Source organism: Myxine glutinosa, chromosome 7, assembly GCF_964187855.1.
Source record: "Myxine glutinosa chromosome 7, kmMyxGlut1.1, whole genome shotgun sequence".
Classification (NCBI taxonomy): domain Eukaryota; kingdom Metazoa; phylum Chordata; class Myxini; order Myxiniformes; family Myxinidae; genus Myxine; species Myxine glutinosa.
This window is the reverse complement of record NC_136267.1, coordinates 154004170-154024700: the sequence shown is the minus strand read 5'-3', so window position 1 is coordinate 154024700 and position 20531 is coordinate 154004170. Positions and strand designations below refer to the sequence as shown.

The 20531-nt window shown below is 54.4% G+C and overlaps 1 protein-coding gene across 1 annotated transcript in view; it reads right to left on the bottom strand.

The window, feature by feature from the left end:
• The window catches only part of MOCOS (molybdenum cofactor sulfurase), a 329100-nt gene that overhangs the window by 37777 nt on the left and 270792 nt on the right, over window positions 1-20531 (bottom strand). Inside the window, exon 13 of the mRNA XM_068123432.2 lies at window positions 1730-1874. Within this exon, the coding sequence (XP_067979533.2) occupies window positions 1730-1874 (145 nt within the window). The remainder of the gene's footprint in view (window positions 1-1729; window positions 1875-20531) is intronic.

Here is a 20531-nt window from a genome sequence, read left to right as displayed (position 1 = left end):
CAAGATGGCGACACGGCGGCTTCACTTTTCACGGAGTATGAGCGTTCTATATATTTTCAATTCAGTGCGCCCGTGATTTGTGGCATAGACATGACCATTGGGCCTTCACGGTGTAATTTGTGCGAGGCTTTTGTGCGAGTGAGCTTGAGTCGAGAGGGCGAATGTACGGGTTGGGAATGTACGGGTCTCCCTTCCCCCGCCTGGCAACGCCGGTACTGGAGGACGTCACAGGATCGGTGAGTCTCCAAAATCCGCTTCGTGCTGTTGCGAATATGCAGGACTATGTCCGATTGTTGTGCTGCTCTCCGACCATGAGAACTGCAACGTCATTGTTGACTGGCCATCCCCTTCCCCCTCCCCCCTCCGTCCCCCCTTCCCTTCCCCCTCCACCCTACCCCTCCCCTTCTCCCCTCACTTTCTCCCCTCCCCTTCTCCCCTCCCCCTCCATTTTCCCCCTCCCCCTTTTCCCCTCCACCATCCCCCTCCCTTTCCCCCTCCCCCTCCCTTTCCCCCTCCCTTTCCCCCTCCCCCTCCCCCCTCCATTCCCACTCCCTACCCCCTCCCCTCCCCCTCCCCTCCCCCACCCTTCTCCCCTCCCCCTCCCCCACCCTTCTCCCCTCCCTCACCCTTCTCCCCTCCCCCCCTCTTCTCCCCTCCCCCCCCGTTCCCCTCCCCTCCCCCGCCCAGCAATGCCGGGTACTTCTGCCGGGCCCCCCTTCCCCTCCCCCCTCCCACCCCTCCCCACTCCCCCCCTCCCCCCTCCCATCCCTCACCTTCCCATCCCTCACCCTCCCCATCCCCCCCTCTTCGCTCTCCTCTCCCCCTCCCCCCCTCCCCCTCCCCCCCTTCAACCTTCGCCCTCCCCCATCCCCCCATCCCCCCTTCCCCTTCCCTCCCCCCTCCGGCCCCTCCCCTCTCCCCTCCCCCTTCCCCCCTCCCCTCCACCCCTTCCCCCTCCCCTCCCCCCTTCCCCCCTCCCCTCCCCCCTTCCCCCCTCCCCTCCCCCCCTCCCTCCCTCCCCTCCATCCCCCTCCCCCTCCCTCCTCCCCTCTCTCCCTCCCACTCTTCTCCCCTCCCCCCCGTTCCCCTCCCCTCCCCTCCCCCCCGTTCCCCTCCGCTCCCCTCCCCCGCCCGGCAATGCCGGGTACTTCTGCTAGTCTCCCATAAATATATATATATATATTGTATATAGGATCGAGACTCGTGAAAGAGCTAACATTTATCACACAAAAAAAATCAGACACACAAAGTATATAATAAGGGTAGACAAGATGGGGAGAGAAGGGGAAGCACACAAACACAACATTTGAGAGCAGGTACATCGGGAGAACTGTGGGAGGGAGAGGTTCACCAGGTGGAGGTATGCTCATAGCACTTTGGACATAGATTATCGTGTGCCAGCACCATGATCAATTTCCTTGCCTGTATGTAGTAAAGTGATGTACATGTTACGTTGTACCACAGGCATGATGGGTCAAATGGCCTTCTCGTGTGTTTGAGTGTTCTTGTACATTACACAAAATTCAAAAGGGCCAAATCTGTGACATTATGACCCTGAAACCCATATGTCCTGTGCATTCCATTGTTCTCTCCTCACACTTTCTCTCTCCATTGTCTGATGTCCTTTCCCTTTTCTACTCTCTCCATTATTGCGTTGATTTTATGTGGAAGGCTCCATACACGTGTTTGAAATCGCCTTCACACAAAGCACCGTATTTCATCATCATACCTGAAATTTAAATGATCCAATGTCAACCGCCTTCCAAGAGTCCTCCTCGAAAGCTGGAACTTCGTCAACGATGAAGTTCCCACGAAAGCGAGACAGTAAGGCTTCGGCAGTGAAACCCTTCTGCGGAGATTGCTCATCAGTATCCCTGCCATCAAAATGGTGCAATTCGATAAGTGGAATGGCAGAGAAACATACAATACTAGAACAGCACTCAGTCGAGAGCATGGTGAACAGTTTATGTTTTGTATCCCAGAGTAGACCAGAAAATCGCAATACAGAATCACATTTAATCAAAATCAATCACAGGAATCACCATAGGTCCAGTCTTTCACCTGATCTACCCATCGTTTTTGGCCATATCATTCTATGGTGAAGAATCACTTAAAAAATCAAATAATTCTCATATCCGAATCCATATTCAGATCTTCACCAAAATCGAATCGAACCTTCCGTGTCAGACACCCAACCGGTCCTTGGTTGGATTTGGTCCAACACTTGGCGGACTTGGTCTGCCCTGATTCGTCCAAATCCGTCCATAACTTTTTGAGATATCCCTGCTATGTATCGGTTGTGGCCCTATCTCCCAATGTTGAAAAATCACTTAAAATTTCTAGGAGCCGGATCCGAATCCGCATCTTCACCAAAATCTAATCATTTCGTCCTTGTCACATACGCCACATCGCCAAATTTCTTCCGAATCTGTCCACAACTTTTTGAGATATTTTGTTCACAAACGGACAGACAGGGGTGAAAACATAAAATAAAACTAGAACGCCACTCAGTAGAGCGCATACTCCCGCCGTGGGTTTAGTTGGAGTAATACGTTTTGTTTAACATCCCCTCTCCCCAAAACAATAAATGAAAAAGAAAGTAAGCCCGAACTGTCAGAGAATTTATTTTGATATATCTCGGAATTAGAGGAGAAAAACATCATTTAAGAATAAGAATAAAAGCTTTAATGCAGTAAAACAGAAAAAATCTTTCCCAAAAAAAATTCCAAAAAAAATTCCTGGATCCAGAATAATATCCTGAGCTTCACCAAAAACGAATCAATTCTTCCTTATCCCAAGGGCAATCATCCCACCAACTTTCATCCAAATCCGTTCAGAACTTTTCCAGATATCTTGTTCACAAACACACGAACACACACACACACACACACACGAACATACGAACACACACACACACACACACACACACACGAACATACGAACACACACACACACACACACACACACACACACACACACACACACACACACACACACACACACACAAGTGAATGCATTACTCCCTGGCGGGAGTAACTATAACGCCACTCAGTAGAGCGCATACTCCCGCCGTGGGTCAAGTTGGAATAGTACGATTTCACAAAAGTTTGAGGGAGTAGTTCAGTGACAACACAAGACAAGACAGACACTGCACAGATATATATTTATAATATATAGAAGATAATGTATAAAAAAACAAGGCAATTTCACTTACATTTTCGGATTCAGCGTTCAATTCTATATAAGTGAGTGTATTTTGAGGCATGTCTGACTTCAAATAAAATTGTAAGCCAGGAAAACGTTCGTTTCATTCCTTAGGGATACAACATGTAAAACTGGCCCAAACGTCAAAACAAAACTCGCTCATTTTAAGTCGTCCAAGCTAATGCGACCACTCATTCTTCTGGGAAGAATCCCGTGCACATGCTGGTCGCACTTATGAGTCCCCTAAGTTTATAAGTTCCTCAAATACTGACACCGCGATTGACATTCGCTGAGGTAAATGTTGATATCTCTTCTGAGGTAAAAAAACAAAACAAAACAAAAAAAACAGTTTTAAAGCATTATACGTATCAAACGATACATTTTATGAAACGGGGAAACCTAATACACAAGTGGTTTTAAAATGACAGAATATGTCTTTATTAGAAAGAAAAAAAGAACCTTGAAGATGACGCTGCTAACAAAATACACCGCTCTAACGCATAACCACGAGTTTAAACTACATTTACAACAAATATGAAAACTATTTTCATATCACAATGTTAAATATAGAATATATAGAAGATAATGTTAAAAAAAAATGAGCCCTATCTTCCAAAGGTAAAAAATCCTTCAAAAAATTCCTGGATCCGGAATAATATCCTGAGCTTCACCAAAAACTAATCAATTCTTCCTCATCCCAAGGGCAATCATCCCACCAACTTTCATCCAAATCCGTTCAGAACTTTTACAGATATCTTGTTCACGAACACACACGCACACACACACGGACACGATCGAATGCATTACTCCCTGGCGGGAGTAATGATTGGAAAAATGGAGGTAAAAATGATTTTCCTAATATGCATGAGGTCGTTGTGAAAAGCTTCTCTAAAATTAGCAACCACAAGTAAATTTTAAAAGTGTAGAAATTAATCTCAACTAATACATTATTCAAAATTGCTGCCACATGTCCATCTACCACCAAGAAATGCACACAAGTTTTGATGGAAACATTGTAAAAGAATGGGTTTGATGTCTACAATGGGGTTTTTAGGTCTGCTGAATACAATAGCGTTGTTGAAAATTATTTTTGATGATACCTAGTTGCTGAAATCTAAGAGGGCCGCCCACAGCAACCACGTGAAATTTTCCACCGTCATAACTCAGAAACTACAGTATTTGACTTAGAGGGATGAATGAGGTGTCTTTCCCCACTAAATCAAGGTTACCTGATTGATTGAAGGGGGTTTCAAGGTTGCTTGAGGTCTAGGTCACCAGAAATCCAAGATGGCAGCCCATACAACCATGGAAAATTTTCCCATGTGTCATTACTCAGAAACTATATGTTTGATCTAGAGGGATGAATGAAATGTCTTTTCCCACTAAATTGAGAGTATCCTATTCAATAAATGTTTTGATGTCGTCTGGAGAACTCGGCGTGTCGCTGGTATTGGAGCTGTTGGTGTGGCACTCATGGGTCCAGATGTCCCAATACCACAACAAAATAAAAACTAAACTTTCACTGGTTTAACCTATAAAAGCAACTTTTTAACCGAGAAAAGTTACCCTCGCTTTTGTAATTGATGAAAAGAGATAATGAACTCTTCGATGTAGTTGAAATATATTTAGGCATTGCTTGCCTCGCCCGTTGCTGAAGAGATGGGCGAGGCTATTCATCGGTCTGTTTGTCTGTGTGTGAGTCCAAAGAGAGATCTACGATAGTATAGGTCGTTCATTCTCGGATATAACATGCTCTATGTACCCCGGCGACATTATGCAGTTAAAAGGATTTTTAAATTTTTCCACGAATAAATTGGAACAAGGTTCGGCAATGAATGAATGAATGAATGAATGAAGGTATTGGAAAGGGTGTTGGAGAGGAGGATAAGGAAGAAAGTGAAGATCGACGAAATGCAGTTTGGATTTATGCCAGGAAGAGGAACGACAGACGCGCTTTTTATTATGAGGCAGTTGCAGGAGAAGTACATGGAGAAGAGGAAGAAGTTGTTTCTTGGGTTTGTTGATCCGGAGAAAGCATTCGATATGGTTCCACGCAAAGTATTGACATGGGCAATGAGGAAGTTAGGAGTGGAGGAATGGTTGATCAGAGTAGTGATGGAAATGTACAAAAGAGCGTGCACAGCTGTAAGGACGAAGGACGGGAACAGTGGTGAGTTTGAGGTGAAGGTGGGAGTGCATCAGGGGTCGGTACTAAGTCCACTACTATTTGTAGCTGTGATGGAGGTGCTGGCTCAGAACGTAAAGGAGGGTTTACCGTGGGAGTTGTTGTATGCAGATGATCTGGTGTTGATTGCGGAAAGTATGGATGGACTGAAGGAAAAGATGAACAAGTGGAAGGAATGTATGGAGACAAAAGGTCTGAAGGTGAATATCGGAAAGACGAAGGTGATGGCAAGTGGTAAAGCATGCGGTGAGGTGGAAAGGACTGGGAAGTGGCCCTGTGCTGTGTGCAGGAAGGGTGTCGGAGTGAACTCCATTCAATGTACAATGTGCGCTGAGTGGGTTCATCAAAAATGTAGTGGTCTGAGAGGGTCATTAACCAGTGTGGCAGCTACATTCAAGTGTAAGGTGTGCACAGAGGGAGCTGCAGATGGAGGAGATGTTGAGTTGGATCTTGGAGACGGCGTGAAGCTGGAAGGTGTGAAAACATTTTGCTACCTCGGAGACATGCTGAATGGAGAAGGTGGATCAGACTCGGCAACGGTTGCTCGAGTGAGATGTGCATGGAAGAAGTTTCGGGAACTGCGTGGCGTGCTGACGAGGAGGGGAGTGTCGTTGAAGCTGAAGGGAAAGGTGTATGCTGCATGTGTGAGAAGTGTTATGATTTATGGGAGCGAGACATGGGTAATGAATGTAGAGCAGCAACCAAGGTTGGAAAGGGTGGAAATGCAAATGGTTCGATGGATGTGCGGAGTATCGTTGAGAGAGAGGAAGACAAATGATGAATTGCGATAAATGATGGGAATAGAGCCTGTGATTGATGTTGTGAAGAGGAACAGGTTGAGATGGTTTGGTCATGTGTTGAGGAAGGATGAAAGTGACTGGTTGAGAAGAGTGATGGAAATGAATGTAGAAGGAAGTAGGTGACGGGGAAGACCGAGAAAGGCTTGGCCAAAGATGGTGGAAGAAGAAATGCGGGCAAGGGGGTTAACAAGGAGAGATGCAGAAAATAGGGCAAGATGGAGAAGATTGTCATGGGGACCGCAAGGCTAACCCCCGCTCTAGCAGGGAAAATGGCCTTAAAATGCATGTTGTTGTTGTTGTTTTTTTTCGGCAATGAAAGGTGAAGAATGGACAGATTTCGTTGCAGCATCTGTGACCTAGGCTAACCCCCGCTCTAGCAGGGAAAATGGCCTTAAAATGCATGTTGTTGTTGTTGTTGTATCTGTGACCACAGGAAATTTTATTTCAATATAACATTTGTGGCATATGCAGCGCAAATCAGACGACGGCCTCAACTTGCGTGTGAGCACTACTAAAATTAGGATTTCTGCCAATATCCTATGCCTCCCTTTTTAGCTCACCTGGAACCAATTTCAGGGGTGCTCATGCGATGGCGCCTCGACCGTCCGTCCATCCGTCCGTTCGTCAGTCAGTGCGTAAATGTTGGAACCCATCTGTGGATCGGTCCCATCGGCCGATGGGTCTGACCCGTTTGCGGATCCGCAGATGGGCGACCCATCTGTGGATCCGCAAACGGGTCAGACCCATCGCTGAGGGCCTCATAGAATCACATAGGGCCTCATAGAATCACACTGAGGGCCTCATAGAATCACATAATGCGTTATTGTGTTTATATAATTGACAATGCCCCGATTACGAAGCCACACCTTCATCTTTAGCTTTGGGGTGATTAAGGCATGCCAGGAATTGCTATATTGTGGCGGACACAAAAGCCCACTGGCGTGGTGACATCATTCCACGCACCGAGTGGGCGGTGGCCACGCCCGAGGGGTAGGCGTGGCCTCATGATATACCCCGGGCGACCAGCCCGGAGGAGTTTAGTGTTACAGTGTAGTCTTACAATAAAGACGTTTATATGTTACCGCTTGTCCGCTTCCTCCTTGCTCACAAGCAGCGCGCGTAACGCCGCGCTTTACTGGTGACCCTCGACGTTGGATCTGCCGGAGCGATCCTTCCACACGCGACGCCATCGCCATGGCCGCCTTCGTCAAACTTCCGGAATTTTGGGAGGCTCAGGCCGAAGTCTGGTTCGTCCAGGCCGAAGCCCAATTTCAGCTTCGGCACCTCACCGGCGATGACACGCGCTACTGCCACGTCGTCGCCTCCCTCGGGCCCGGCACGGCCGCTCGAGTTGTGTCCGTCCTTCGCCACCCACCGGACGGCCACAAGTACGAGGCACTCAAGCGGCTACTCCTAGCCACGTTCAGCCTCACGGACGACGCACGGGCCGACCGCCTCCTGGATCTCCCCGAGCTCGGTGAGACGCGCCCGTCGGTCCGAATGGACCATATGCTGTCACTGTTGGGCGACGAAGCCCCCGGTTCGCTATTCCGGGCGCTTTTCCGTCGCCAACTTCCAGCGCAGGTTCGCCTCGCGTTGGCCGGGACCGGGCTAACGGAACCCCGAGCATTGGCGGCCGAGGCGGACAAGTACTTCGCCGCTTCGGACACGCGGGCGAGCGTTGGCGTGGCCGTCACGGCCTTCGACGCTGATGTTCCACAGCATCATCTTCTACAGCACGCTGATGTTCCACAGCATCATCTTCTACAGCACGCTGATGTTCCACAGCATCATCTTCTACAGCACGCTGATGTTCCACAGCATCATCTTCTACAGCACGCTGTGGTTCAGCAGCATGCTGATACGCACCTCGTGAACGCCGCCACGCCCCGCCCACCGCCGCGGAGAAAACCGCCACCGCGGGGAAACCCGTCGACTCCACCGGCCTGGCGGAGCCAGCCGCACTCCTCCAGCTCCACCACCTGGTGCTGGTTCCACGCCAAGTTCGGCCACGAAGCTCGGCGGTGTCATCCGCCGTGCTCCTTCAACGGGTCGGGAAACGCCCGGGCCGGCGCTCAATTGTGGCGATGAGCGCCGGCCGTTCGAGCAGCCTGCTGTTCATAACGGACACCTTCTCCGGGCGCCGTTACCTGTGCGACACGGGAGCACAGGTGAGTGTCATTCCCGCCAGCACGTCAGACAAGCACGCCGCGGGTGGGGGCCCCGCGCTGCTTGCCGCGAACGGGACGCCCATCCGTACGTACGGAAAACGCTGCCTCTCTCTGCGGTTTGGAGGGCAGGTTTTCCGATGGACGTTCGTCACCGCCGACGTGCCCATGGCACTGCTTGGCGCGGACTTCCTGTGCGCTAATGGGCTCCTGGTCGACGTCAAGCGCAGACGGCTTGTCCAGGCCGAGACGTTCAGCTCGCTCGCATGTGCGTTGCCCAGCTCAACGAGCGGCTTGCCAAGCGGCTTGCCGAACGATTCGGTTCCGGCCACGTTGGTCTGTACGCTTCCGGCAGCGGACGCATTCACCCGCCTCCTCGCCGGCTTCCCGGCCCTCACGCGGCCCACCTTCTCGGCGGGGGCCGTCAAGCACGGGGTGGCCCATCACATCCCCACCGTCGGGCCACCGGTCTACGCCCGGGCACGCCGCCTCGAGCCGACGAAGCTGGCGGTGGCAAAAGCGGAGTTCGCTACCCTGGAGCGACTCGGCATCGTTCGGCGCTCAGAGAGCGCTTGGGCGTCGCCGCTGCACATCGTGCCGAAGCCCGGCGGGGGATGGCGACCGTGCGGGGACTATCGCCGTCTCAATGACGCCACGACTCCCGACCGCTACCCCGTCCCCCACATTCAGGACTTTTCCGCCCGTTTGGCGGGCAGGTCCTTCTTCTCGAAGGTGGACCTCATACGCGGCTACCATCAGGTCCCCGTCAGGCCGGAGGACGTCCCGAAGACGGCGGTCATCACGCCATTCGGACTCTTCGAGTTCCTGCGCATGCCCTTCGGTCTGAAGAATGCGGCTCAGGCGTTCCAGCGACTGATGGACAGCGTCCTGCGCGACTTGGATTTTGTCTACGTCTACCTGGACGATATCCTCGTCGCCAGCGCGTCCCGCGAAGAGCACCTACGCCACCTCCGCACGCTCTTCGAACGCCTGGGCCAGCATGGCCTGATTGTGAACCCCGCAAAGTGCCGGTTCGGTGCCGCCACAATCGATTTTCTGGGGCACCGTGTCACCAGGCACGGCGCCGTCCCCCTGCCGGCCAAGGTGGAGGCGGTGAAGGGGTTTCCGCGCCCCCGCACGATCAGAGGGCTGCAGGAGTTCCTGGGCATGGTGAACTTTTACCATCGGTTCCTGCCCCGTATCGCCCAGCTCCTGCGCCCCCTGCACGAAGCTCTCCGAGGTAAGCCGGGCAAAGGCGACGTTACCTGGACCGAGCAGATGGACACGGCGTTCACGGGCGCGAAGCTCGCCTTGGCTAACGCCACCATGCTCGCGCACCCGGCGCCCGATGCACCGATCGCCCTCACCACCGATGCCTCGGACTACGCGGTGGGCGCGGTGCACGAGCAATGGGTGCGTGGAGCTTGGCAACCGCTGGCGTTCTTTAGCCGGCAGCTTCGCCCGCCCGAACGCCGTTACAGTACCTTCGACCGCGAGTTGCTCGGACTTCACTTGGCGGTCAGGCACTTCCGCCATCTGCTCGAGGGCCGGGCGTTCACTGCCTTCGTCGACCACAAGCCGCTGATCTTCGCGATGGGCAAGGTCACCGAGCCGTGGTCGGCCCGGCAGCAGCGTCACCTCTCGGCCGTGTCCGAGTACACGACGGACATCCAGCACGTCGCGGGGAAGGACAACCCGGTGGCGGATTGCCTTTCCCGGGCCGTCGCCCACGCAGTCCACCTCGGCATCGACTATGCCCGGATGGCAGTGGACCAGGCCGCTGACCCCGACGTCCAGGCCTTGCGGACCGCCGTCACGGGCCTCCGCGTCACCGAGGTGCCGTTCGACGGCGCGGGCGCGGCTCTCTTGTGCGACGTCTCCCTCGGGCGTCCTCGCCCCATTGTGCCCGCGGGCTGGCAGCGCCAGGTGTTTGACGCCATCCACGGCCTGTCCCACCCGGGCGCGAGGGCCTCCCAAAGGCTGATCGCCGACAAGTTCGTCTGGCATGGCCTCCGGAAGGCCGTCCGCGGCTGGGCCAGGACGTGCCTCGCGTGCCAGCGCGCCAAGGTGCACCGGCACACCCAGGCCCCGTTGGCCCCGTTCACGGTGCCGGAACGCCGGTTTGACCACGTCCACGTGGACCTGGTGGGACCTCTGCCCCCCTCGCGGGGTTTCACCTACGTCCTCACCATGGTGGACCGCACCACCCGGTGGCCGGAGGCCGTGCCCTTGGCGTCGACAACGGCGGCCGATGTCGCGCAGGCTTTCATCGCCACCTGGGTCGCCCGGTTCGGCGCCCCCTCAGACATCTCATCCGACCGCGGCCCCCAGTTCACCTCAGAGCTCTGGGGGGCGGTTGCGCAGGGGCTCGGGGTCCGGCTGCACCGAACCACGGCCTACCACCCCCAGGCTAACGGCCTGTGTGAGCGATTTCACCGCTCATTGAAGGCCGCGCTCCGGGCCACCCTCCGCGACGGCGGCTGGGTCGACAGGCTCCCCTGGGTCCTGCTGGGCCTCCGGACGGCGCCCAAGGAGGACCTGCGCGCATCCGCAGCGGAGTTGGTCTTCGGGCAACCGCTGCGGGTGCCGGGCGAGTTCCTCCCCGACTCCACGGCACCATGGTCCGCGGCACAGCAGCGCTCCGCTCTGCAAGAGACCGCCCAGAGGTTCGCCCCGGTGCCAACGGCATGCCACGGGCACCCACCGACGCACGTCGCCCCGGAGCTTCGCACGGCGGAGTACGTCTTCGTCCGCCACGATGCCCATCGGACACCACTGCGGCCCCCGTACGACGGGCCTTTCCGCGTGCTGGAGACCGGGGCGAAGCACTTCACCCTGGACATCGGCGGTACTCCTGACCGCGTTTCGGTAGACCGCCTCAAGCCGGCCCACCTCGATGTGGACCATCCACCGCCAGTGGCCCGACCCCCACGTCGGGGCCGCCCTCCTGCGGGCGGACCCCCGGCACCGCCCAGCCCTGCCGCCACGGCGCCCCCCGGTCCTGCACCCATCCCAGGGGCAGCTAGGGGCATCCCACCTGGTATCCCTGCACCCCGGACGCCGCCGATCGCCAGGGGGCGCTTCGGCCGGGTCATTCGTCTGCCCCGCAAACTGGCCCTCCAGGTGCGCGGGAATTCTGGGGGGGCGCGTGTGGCGGACACAAAAGCCCACTGGCGTGGTGACATCATTCCACGCACCGAGTGGGCGGTGGCCACGCCCGAGGGGTAGGCGTGGCCTCATGATATACCCCGGGCGACCAGCCCGGAGGAGTTTAGTGTTACAGTGTAGTCTTACAATAAAGACGTTTATATGTTACCGCTTGTCCGCTTCCTCCTTGCTCACAAGCAGCGCGCGTAACGCCGCGCTTTAATATAAACAATGGAGAGCTGAGTCTGCCAGTGCCACCAGCGAAGTAGACCAGCGTTTTTAAATGGAGCGACATTATCTTATTTTTATCTTATCGACAAACGGTTATCGACAAACCACATGTCACGGACTGCTTTATAAACATTTATGACATCAATTGCTTATTTTTAGGTTCAAATAAACATACTCATCCACCATTGATGCATACACATTCCTTCAAGGTGAACAACACATCCGCAGATGGCGCAGACCCATCGGCCGATGGGTCTGCATTGTCATTTCTCATGCATCCACAGATGGGTCGCCCATCTGCGGATCCGCAAACGGGTCAGACCCATCGGCCGATGGGACCGATCCACAGATGGGTTCCAACATAAACACTTGAAACTTCTTCTCCGAAACCGCTGATGGGATTGCGACAAAATTAGACACAAATGATATTTGTTGTGTTGTGACTAAAGTTTGTTCACGGCATTAAAAAAAAATCGAGGTATAAGGGGGTTTACTGGGGTCAAAGTGGATCCAGGTTTGACCCCCCAAAATAGGAATTTGCTTTTTCCTCTGAAACCACACAGACTATTTTGATGAAACTTCACCACAACCTTCATCACCCGTGATGTCCCAATGTTTGTTCACGGCATTTAAAAAATCTGCCCCGTTGGGGATCTAGGGGGGGTTGCCCCCCAAAATAGGTATTTGCTTTCTTCTCAGAAACTACACACGCAATTTTGATGAAACTTCACCATAACCTTCATCACTTATGATGTACCAATGTTTGTTCAAGGCATTAGAAAAATTGGGGTCTGAGGAGGTATACGGAGGGAGGTGGGGGTGGTTATGATTATGTTAGTATGATTCTACATGCTGTCCTGTCTTCTAGCAACCATTGAAATTGGTTTAAAATAACTTTAGTCAGTGCAGTTTACTGTTTTCTACCAGGTGAGTGTCAGGGGTATTGCCCCTATGTTTTACATATTGTCGTGTTCAGGGTGACCCCTCTGAACGGATGGGCCAAACAAATTTTAACTCTCCTCAGACTGTGTCAATTATTGTGGACTTTACTTTCGCATGCGGGACTGAGGAGAATCATGAGGTTATCTCATAAAACCAAACTGGTTCATTCCATAACGAATAACTACCAGGGAAGATTGATGGGGGCGGGGGGGATTCGACGCCAGGATTGGGGGAAGGGAAATCCAGGAAACACACGACAAGTAATCAATCTGTAACTATTTACAATAAAGTAAAATAAATCCTATAAAAACTAAGGCACCTCACTCCAGTCGTAATCACTCCAGTCACAATCACAGACTAGGCAAGGCAACACGAACCAGGAGGCTCTGGTGGTATCGGAGGAGGATGGGGCACTGAGCAGCCACAAACAGGCGCTGAGCAGGTGACGAAAAGACAATCAGGGATGAGGTGATGAGATGAGGTGATGAAAAGATGATGAGGAGACGAGCAGGACGACAAACAGGCAGTAGGCAGATGAAGATAGGCACAGTGTGAAGGCAGGCAGGCAGGACAACCGTCTCTCCTTAGGAGCACAATCAAAACCCTCCTTGCACTCTCCAAATCTCTCACAACCCTCTCTCGTCTCTCCTCAGCATTCTCTGTCCTCATCAGAAAAACACATAACTCTCACGATCCTTCTCCGCACATCACAGGCTCCTGCTCTTTCTCCTCAGAACTTGCGCAATCCTCTTTGCACCTTTTTCAGATCCCCCCCCCCCCCCCATCTCCCTTGACCAGCATCCACCCCTCGAGGAATTGGGCTTCACCTCCATGGTGGTGTTCATAGCTCTGCCCCTCGTCTGGTGACGTTCTTAGCTCCACCCCTCTCTCTTCACCGTGTCCTGGCGCCCCGGTAGATGGTTACAGGAGATTATACACACATTTCCTTCACTTAATCCCTTGCTACCTATTACAAGCACCATCCTACTTATGGTACACAATCAAACAGTGAATCCTTAAGCTGATGTGTCCCTACTTATTGCATCGAGATTGGCTACCTACTCGCACATGGACCATACTACTCTATGCAGTTCTATCTGTTCTAAGGTATCTCTAGCGCCACTCCCACCCCCACCCACAAATTAAACAATATATTTTAACCTTCTTGATACAAACGTGCCTCAAAAATGTGGATATATTTTAGCATAAGTATGAAGATGCAAATATGCCCCACAAAATTGCCTCCACATCCAGAGATAATGAGCTACAAGGTGATATGACAAAGGACGTCAATGTAGCAGTTGGGTTCCAGTTTGGAAGCTGAATGGAATAATAATTCATTATGTTGTTTCAATTTGGCTACAAATTGGTTTGCCATTCTCACATATCCATTTTAACAATAAGGGGGCTACAAAAAACAAGTCAAGGTGACCAAGGATAATCCTGACATTTCTGATGTGGATTCCATCATCGGATACAGTCTGAAGGATGGAGATTGGACACAGTTAGGGAACCTTCCGGAGCACAACTGTGATGGACCCTCCATACTCACCAGTGCAAACTCTATTTAGTCTAAACTCTTTTTTGTTTATCACAGTTCTACATCTATAAAATTATAATTCTGAGGATATATATGAAATATATGAAATTCTGAGGAATACCATCCACTCCCACCCCGCCACAGCCAATCTTGTCTCAGAATAAACAGCCATTCACCAAGCTTATTTCAGTGCTTCGATAAATTCGATAAATTAACGAAGATTACCGTCTCAAGTATTATGATGTGTTGAGCACATTATGATTTTCCAGTGTATGGTCGACTTCATTTGTGCAATATAAACATGGCTGTTTTATGCACTATGTGTGTTATATTTCCACATAGTTTAGCACTGTTCTGCTGTGCATCAATAAATCACATGGATGTCATATAAATATTTTCCTGCTTGAACAGTTTTATGTAACCATTCAGAATGCAGAAGCTTGCAGAGCTACGGTACAAGCAGAGTTCCAAATTGCGTACTTTGTCTATAAATATACAATATCTCATTTCAAAAGCAATGTTTCAAAGTATGAGGTACTGTCCAAAATTAAAGGATAGAGTGGAAAAGAGCATATTTTGAATATTGGTACTTTGAAGGTGGAAGAGATCGTCTCTCTCCTCCCCCACACCCCCAAGCCCACCCTCTCCACACACAATGTGCAAATTATGCCCCCTGCTACAATCCTGGATCCCCCTCTGTCACTCTTCTCTTTGATGTCTGTTGTAATCCAGGATAAAATATCATATACTGTGGCGGGCACAAGGGTCAATAATTCCGCGCACCAGTGGGTGGCGCGAGCGTCCAGGCGGGGAACTGAAATACATGCCCCGCCTTTCGGCCGATCGGCCACGCCCGGGGGGAAGGTGTGGCCTCGGGACATATATGCGGGCTCTAAGCTCGAGCCCGCCCAGTGCTGATATGCGAGCTTGTAATAAAGACTCTTGTTTGTATCCACGCGTTGTGGCCTACCTATCTGGCAATCGAGTCGTGTGTGCACAGCACCACACTGGTGACTCCGATTGGTTCAGCCGTTGCTGACCCCCGAACGCACCATGGCTACCAACGCCGTCGCAACCAAACTCCCGGAGTTTTGGGAAGCGCAAGCCGACGTTTGGTTTGTGCAGGCCGAAGCTCAATTCCAACTCCGGGGCATCACGGCGGACGAGATCAGGTACTACCACGTGGTCGCCGCCCTCGGGCCCGGCACTGCCGCCCACGTCGTGTCCATCCTTCGGCACCCGCCGGGCGACCATAAGTACGAGGCACTCAAACGTCTCCTCCTCGCCACGTTCGGGCTCACGGAGGTCGAACGTGCCGACCGCCTCCTGGACCTTCCCGCCCTCGGCAACACACGACCATCCGTCCGGATGGATTTCATGTTGTCCCTGCTTGGAGACCGGCGCCCGGATTTCTTATTCCGAGCACTTTTCCTACGCCAGCTACCTGTACAGGTGCGCCTCGCGCTGGCCGGTTCCAAAATAACGGAACCCCGCGCCCTGGCTGGAGAGGCCGACAAGTATTTCGCGGCCTGCGACACGTGGTCGGTGTACGGTGCTGCCGTAGTGGATCCCGGCGCGGGGGCTATAGCGCCCCCTGCTTCCCTCGTGGCCGCTGCTACGCCCCGCCCACTACTGCCGCCGCCACCACCACCACCACCACCACCGCCGGCACGGCCGCCGCGGGGGCCACCGCCGCAAACCTGGTGCTACTACCATGCCAGGTTCGGCAGCAAGGCTAAAACGTGCCGCCCGCCGTGTTCTTTTGACGGATCGGGAAATGACCGGGCCGGTGCTCACTTGCGGCCATGAGCGTCGGCCATTCCGGCAGCCTCCTGTTCATTACGGACACCTCGTCCGGGCGCCGTTTTCTTTGCGACATGGGAGCACAGGTAAGCGTCCTCCCTGCCTCCGCGTCCGACAAGCAGGCCGGGGCCCCGCTTTGCTTGCCGCCAACGGTACACCCATCCGCACATTCGGGAAGTGTTGCCTCTCACTGTGGTTCGGAGGGCAGCGCTTTCAATGGTCGTTCGTCACCGCCAGCGTGCCAAAGGCCCTGCTCGGCACGGACTTCCTATGTGCGCATGGGCTGTTGGTCGACGTTAAGCGCAGACGTCTCGTCCAGGCCGAAATCTTCAGCTCGCTCGCTTGTTCGCTGAGCGGCTCACCGAGCGGCTGGCCAAGCGGCTTGCTGAAAGGTTCCGTCCCGGCGAGGTTAGTCTGTACGCTTCCGGCAGCGGACGAGTTTACCCGCCTCCTCGCCAGTTTCACGGCCCTCACGCGGCCCACCTTTTCAGCGGTGGCCGTCAAACACGGTGTGGAGCACCATATCCCCATGGTCGGGCCGCCGGTCTACGCCCGGGCACGCCGCGTCGACCCCACGATGCTCGCCGTGGCGAAAGCGGAGTTTTGCCACGCTGCAACGGCTGGGTATCGTACGGCGCTCCAACAGCGCTTGGGCCTCTCCTCTGCACATTGTGCCGAAGCCCGGCGGCGGATGGCGGCCGTGCGGTGACTACCGCCGGCTCAATGATGCCACCACCCCCGACCGCTACCCGGTCCCGCATATCCAAGACTTTTCCGCCCGGTTGGCAAACACGACCGTGTTCTCCAAGGTGGACCTCATCCGGGGCTACCACCAGGTCCCCGTACAACCGGACGATGTCCCAAAGACGGCCGTCATCACCCCTTTCGGCCTCTTTGAGTTCCTGCGGATGCCTTTTGGGTTGAAGAATGCGGCCCAGGCGTTCCAGCCGCTCATGGACAGCGTCTTGCGCGACTTACCTTTCATCTATGTCTACCTGGACGACATCCTAGTCGCAAGCGCGTCCCGGGAGGAGCACCTGCTCCACCTCCGCACGCTTTTCGAACGCCTGGGCCAGCATGGCCTGATCATCAACCCCGTAAAGTGCCGCTTCGGCATCGCCGCCATCGACTTCTTGGGGCACCGCATCACCAGGCACGGGGCCGTCCCTTTACCGGCCAAGGTGGAGGCCGTCAAGAGTTTTCCGCGCCCCCGCACGATCAAGGGGCTCCAGGAATTCCTGGGCATGGTCAATTTTTACCACCGCTTCGTGGCCCGCGTCGCCCAGCTCCTCCGCCCCCTGCACGAGGCCCTCCGGGGGAAGCCGGGCAAAGGTGACATCGCCTGGTCGGAGCCAATGGCCATGGCGTTTGCGGGCGCAAAGCTGGCCTTGTCAATGCCACCATGCTGGCGCACCCGGCGCCCGATGCACCGATCACCCTCACCACCGACGCGTCGGACGACGCGGTGGGCGCAGTGCACGAGCAGTGGGTGCGTGGTGCTTGGCAGCCCCTAGCGTTTTTTAGCCGGCAGCTTTGCCCGCACAAACGCCGCTACAGCACCTTCGACCGCGAGCTGCTCGGGCTCCACCTGGCGGTCTGACACTTCCGCCATCTGCTCGAGGGCCGCCCGTTCACGGCTTTCGTTGATCACAAGCCCCTTGTGTTCGCGATGGCCAAGGTCGCCGAGCCATGGTCGGCCCGGCAGCAACGTCACCTCTCTACCGTGTCTGAGTACACGATGGACATCCGTCACGTCGCGGGTCAAGACAACCCGGTGGCGGATTGCCTTTCCCGGTCCGTCGCACACGCGGTCCACCTCGGGATCGACTATGCCCAGATGGCAGAGGACCAGACCGCCGACCCCGGCGTCCAGGCCTTGCGGACCGCCGTCACGGGCCTCCACGTCACCGAGGTGCCATTCGACGTCGCGGGCGCGGCCTTCCCGTGCGACGTCTCCCTCGGCCGGCTGCGCCCCATCGTGCCCGCTGGCTGGCAGCGCCCGGTTTTCAACGCCATCCACGGCATGTCCCACCGGGGCACGAAGGCCTCCCAGAAGCTCATCGCGGCGAAGTTCGTCTGGCATGGCCTCAGGAAGGACGTCCGCGACTGGGCCAGGACGTGCCTCGCGTGCCAGCGCGCAAAGGTTCACTGCCACACCCAGGCCCCGTTGGCCCCGTTTATGGTGCCCCAGCGTCGGTTCGACCACGTCCACGTCGACTTGGTGGGACCTCTGCGCCCCTCGTGGGGGTTCACCCACCTCCTCACCATGGTGGACTGCACCACACGGTGGCCAGAGGCCGTGCCATTGGTGGCGACGTCTGCGGCTGATGTGGCGCAAGCCTTCATCGCCACTTGGGTTGCCCGGTTCGGTGCCCCCTCGGACATCTCGTCCGACCGCGGCCCCCAGTTCACCTCGGAGCTCTGGGGCACAAGGGCTCGGCGTCAAACTGCACCGCACCATGGCCTACCATCCCCAGGCCAACGGCCTGTGTGAGCGCTTTCATCGCTCGATGAAGGCCACGCTCTGGGCCAGCCTCCGCGACGGCAGCTGGGCCGACAGGCTCCCCTGGGTCCTGCTGGGCCTCAGGATGGCACCCAAGGACGACCTGCGCGCGTCCTCGGCGGAGCTGGTCTTCGGACAACCGCTGCGGGTACCAGGCGAATTTATCCCGACTCCACGGCTCCTTGGTCCACGGCGCAACAGCGCTCCACCCTGCAGGAGACCGCACGGAGGTTCGCCCGGTGCCGACGGCACACCACGGTTGCCCGTCCTCCCACGTCGCCCCGGAGCTTCGCACGGCGGAGTACGTTTTCGTCCGGCATGAAGCCCACCGGGCACCGCTACGGCGCCCGTACGACGGGCCCTTCCGCGTGCTGGAGACCGGGGACAAACATTTCACCGTGGACATCGGCGGTGCCCCAGATCGTATCTCCGTGGACCGCCTCAAGCCACCTCGATCTGGACCACCCCCCGCAAGCAGCTCTGCCTCCGCGTCGAGGCCGACCCCCGGCGGTCAGACCCCCGGCACCCTCCAGCCCTGCCACGCCCCAGCCCTAAACGCATCGCCAGGGGGTGTTTCGGCCGAGTCATCCGGCTTCCCCGCAAGCTCACCCTTCAGGTGCGCGGGAATTCTGGGGGGGCGCGTGTGGCGTGCACAAGGGTCAATAATTCCGCGCACCAGTGGGTGGCGCGAGCGTCCAGGCGGGGAACTGAAATACATGCCCCACCTTTCGGCCAATCGACCACGCCCGGGGGCAAGGCGTGGCCTCGGGACATATATGCGGGCTCTAAGCTCGAGCCCGCCCAGTGCTGATATGCGAGCTTGTAATGAGGACTCTTGTTTGTATCCACGCGTTGTGGCCTACCTCTCTGGCAATCGAGTCGTGTGTGCACAGCACCACAATACGAGTTATTTGTCGTGGGTTCTTTGATGCCTTAAAAGTCTAATTACGTACCTTCCATCTCAAGCCACCTGCACCACAGATCCAGTTTCCCAGTGATAGTTTGGGGGTCATATAGCATTTTACTGTTATATTTGTCCAACAACTGTTGGATTATTTGCTCTGCAAATCTCAAGACCCCAATTCTACATCCACATTTTCATCCAAAGTTGTCATTCTCCATGACGTCTGACATTTTAAGCTTCCATTAATTTTTTTCCCCTTATTTTCAATTTTTCCCTGCGACGTGTTGCAGGTCTATAAAAGCTTCGCATGGTTGTTGTTGTGGTTCTTGTCGGGAGTCTATTTTTGAAATGTGCACCCATTGGTCAGACAGATGCCGGACCCACCCACATTTGTTGCTTGACTCCACCCACCATGGCACCCAGACAAAATAATATGGCCGCCATCTTGGTTTTATGGTGGGCTTAAGACAACAGGCCTGTAGGTCTCTGCTGATTATACACTGCCTGGGTTTGTTTCATCACATCTACATTGGTTTTGTTTGGGTGAGTGTAACTCACAATGAGGGACACCTTCTTAAGAGTGCTTCAAAATGCGTGTTTCCCAATCAGCCCATTGCTGGATTTTGTCGCAGGTTGTGACCACAATAGTCATTCTTGTTTAAACAAGATGTAGGCTCAGGGAAGAGCAAGGTGACAGAGGGCAAAATGGCAACAAATTGACAATGTAGCCACAGATGGACACCAGCTCAGGATTGAACAAAGTGGAAAAGAGGAAAAGAGAGGAGGAGAGGAGGAAGCATACATAGTAAGATGCAAGTCGTAAAGATACGTTAGGTAGGATTAATACGGGTAGAAAAGACCACTGCTTGAGATAGGGGATGGAATTAAATGCTGTACAGCCTAGTTGAATGTTGGGAAGTGTGCGATTGATCTGCCTCCAGAAAACAGTTCAACAAACTGGAGAAAAGAGGAACAAAGACATGAAGGAAGCCTTGAATTTTGGAATTTAACAGACCAGCATCTAATAACAACAAGGACGTGTGTTCCTTAGACATGTGTTCCATGTGTTCCGAAGACACCTCAAGGAGGAACACACATCCTGTT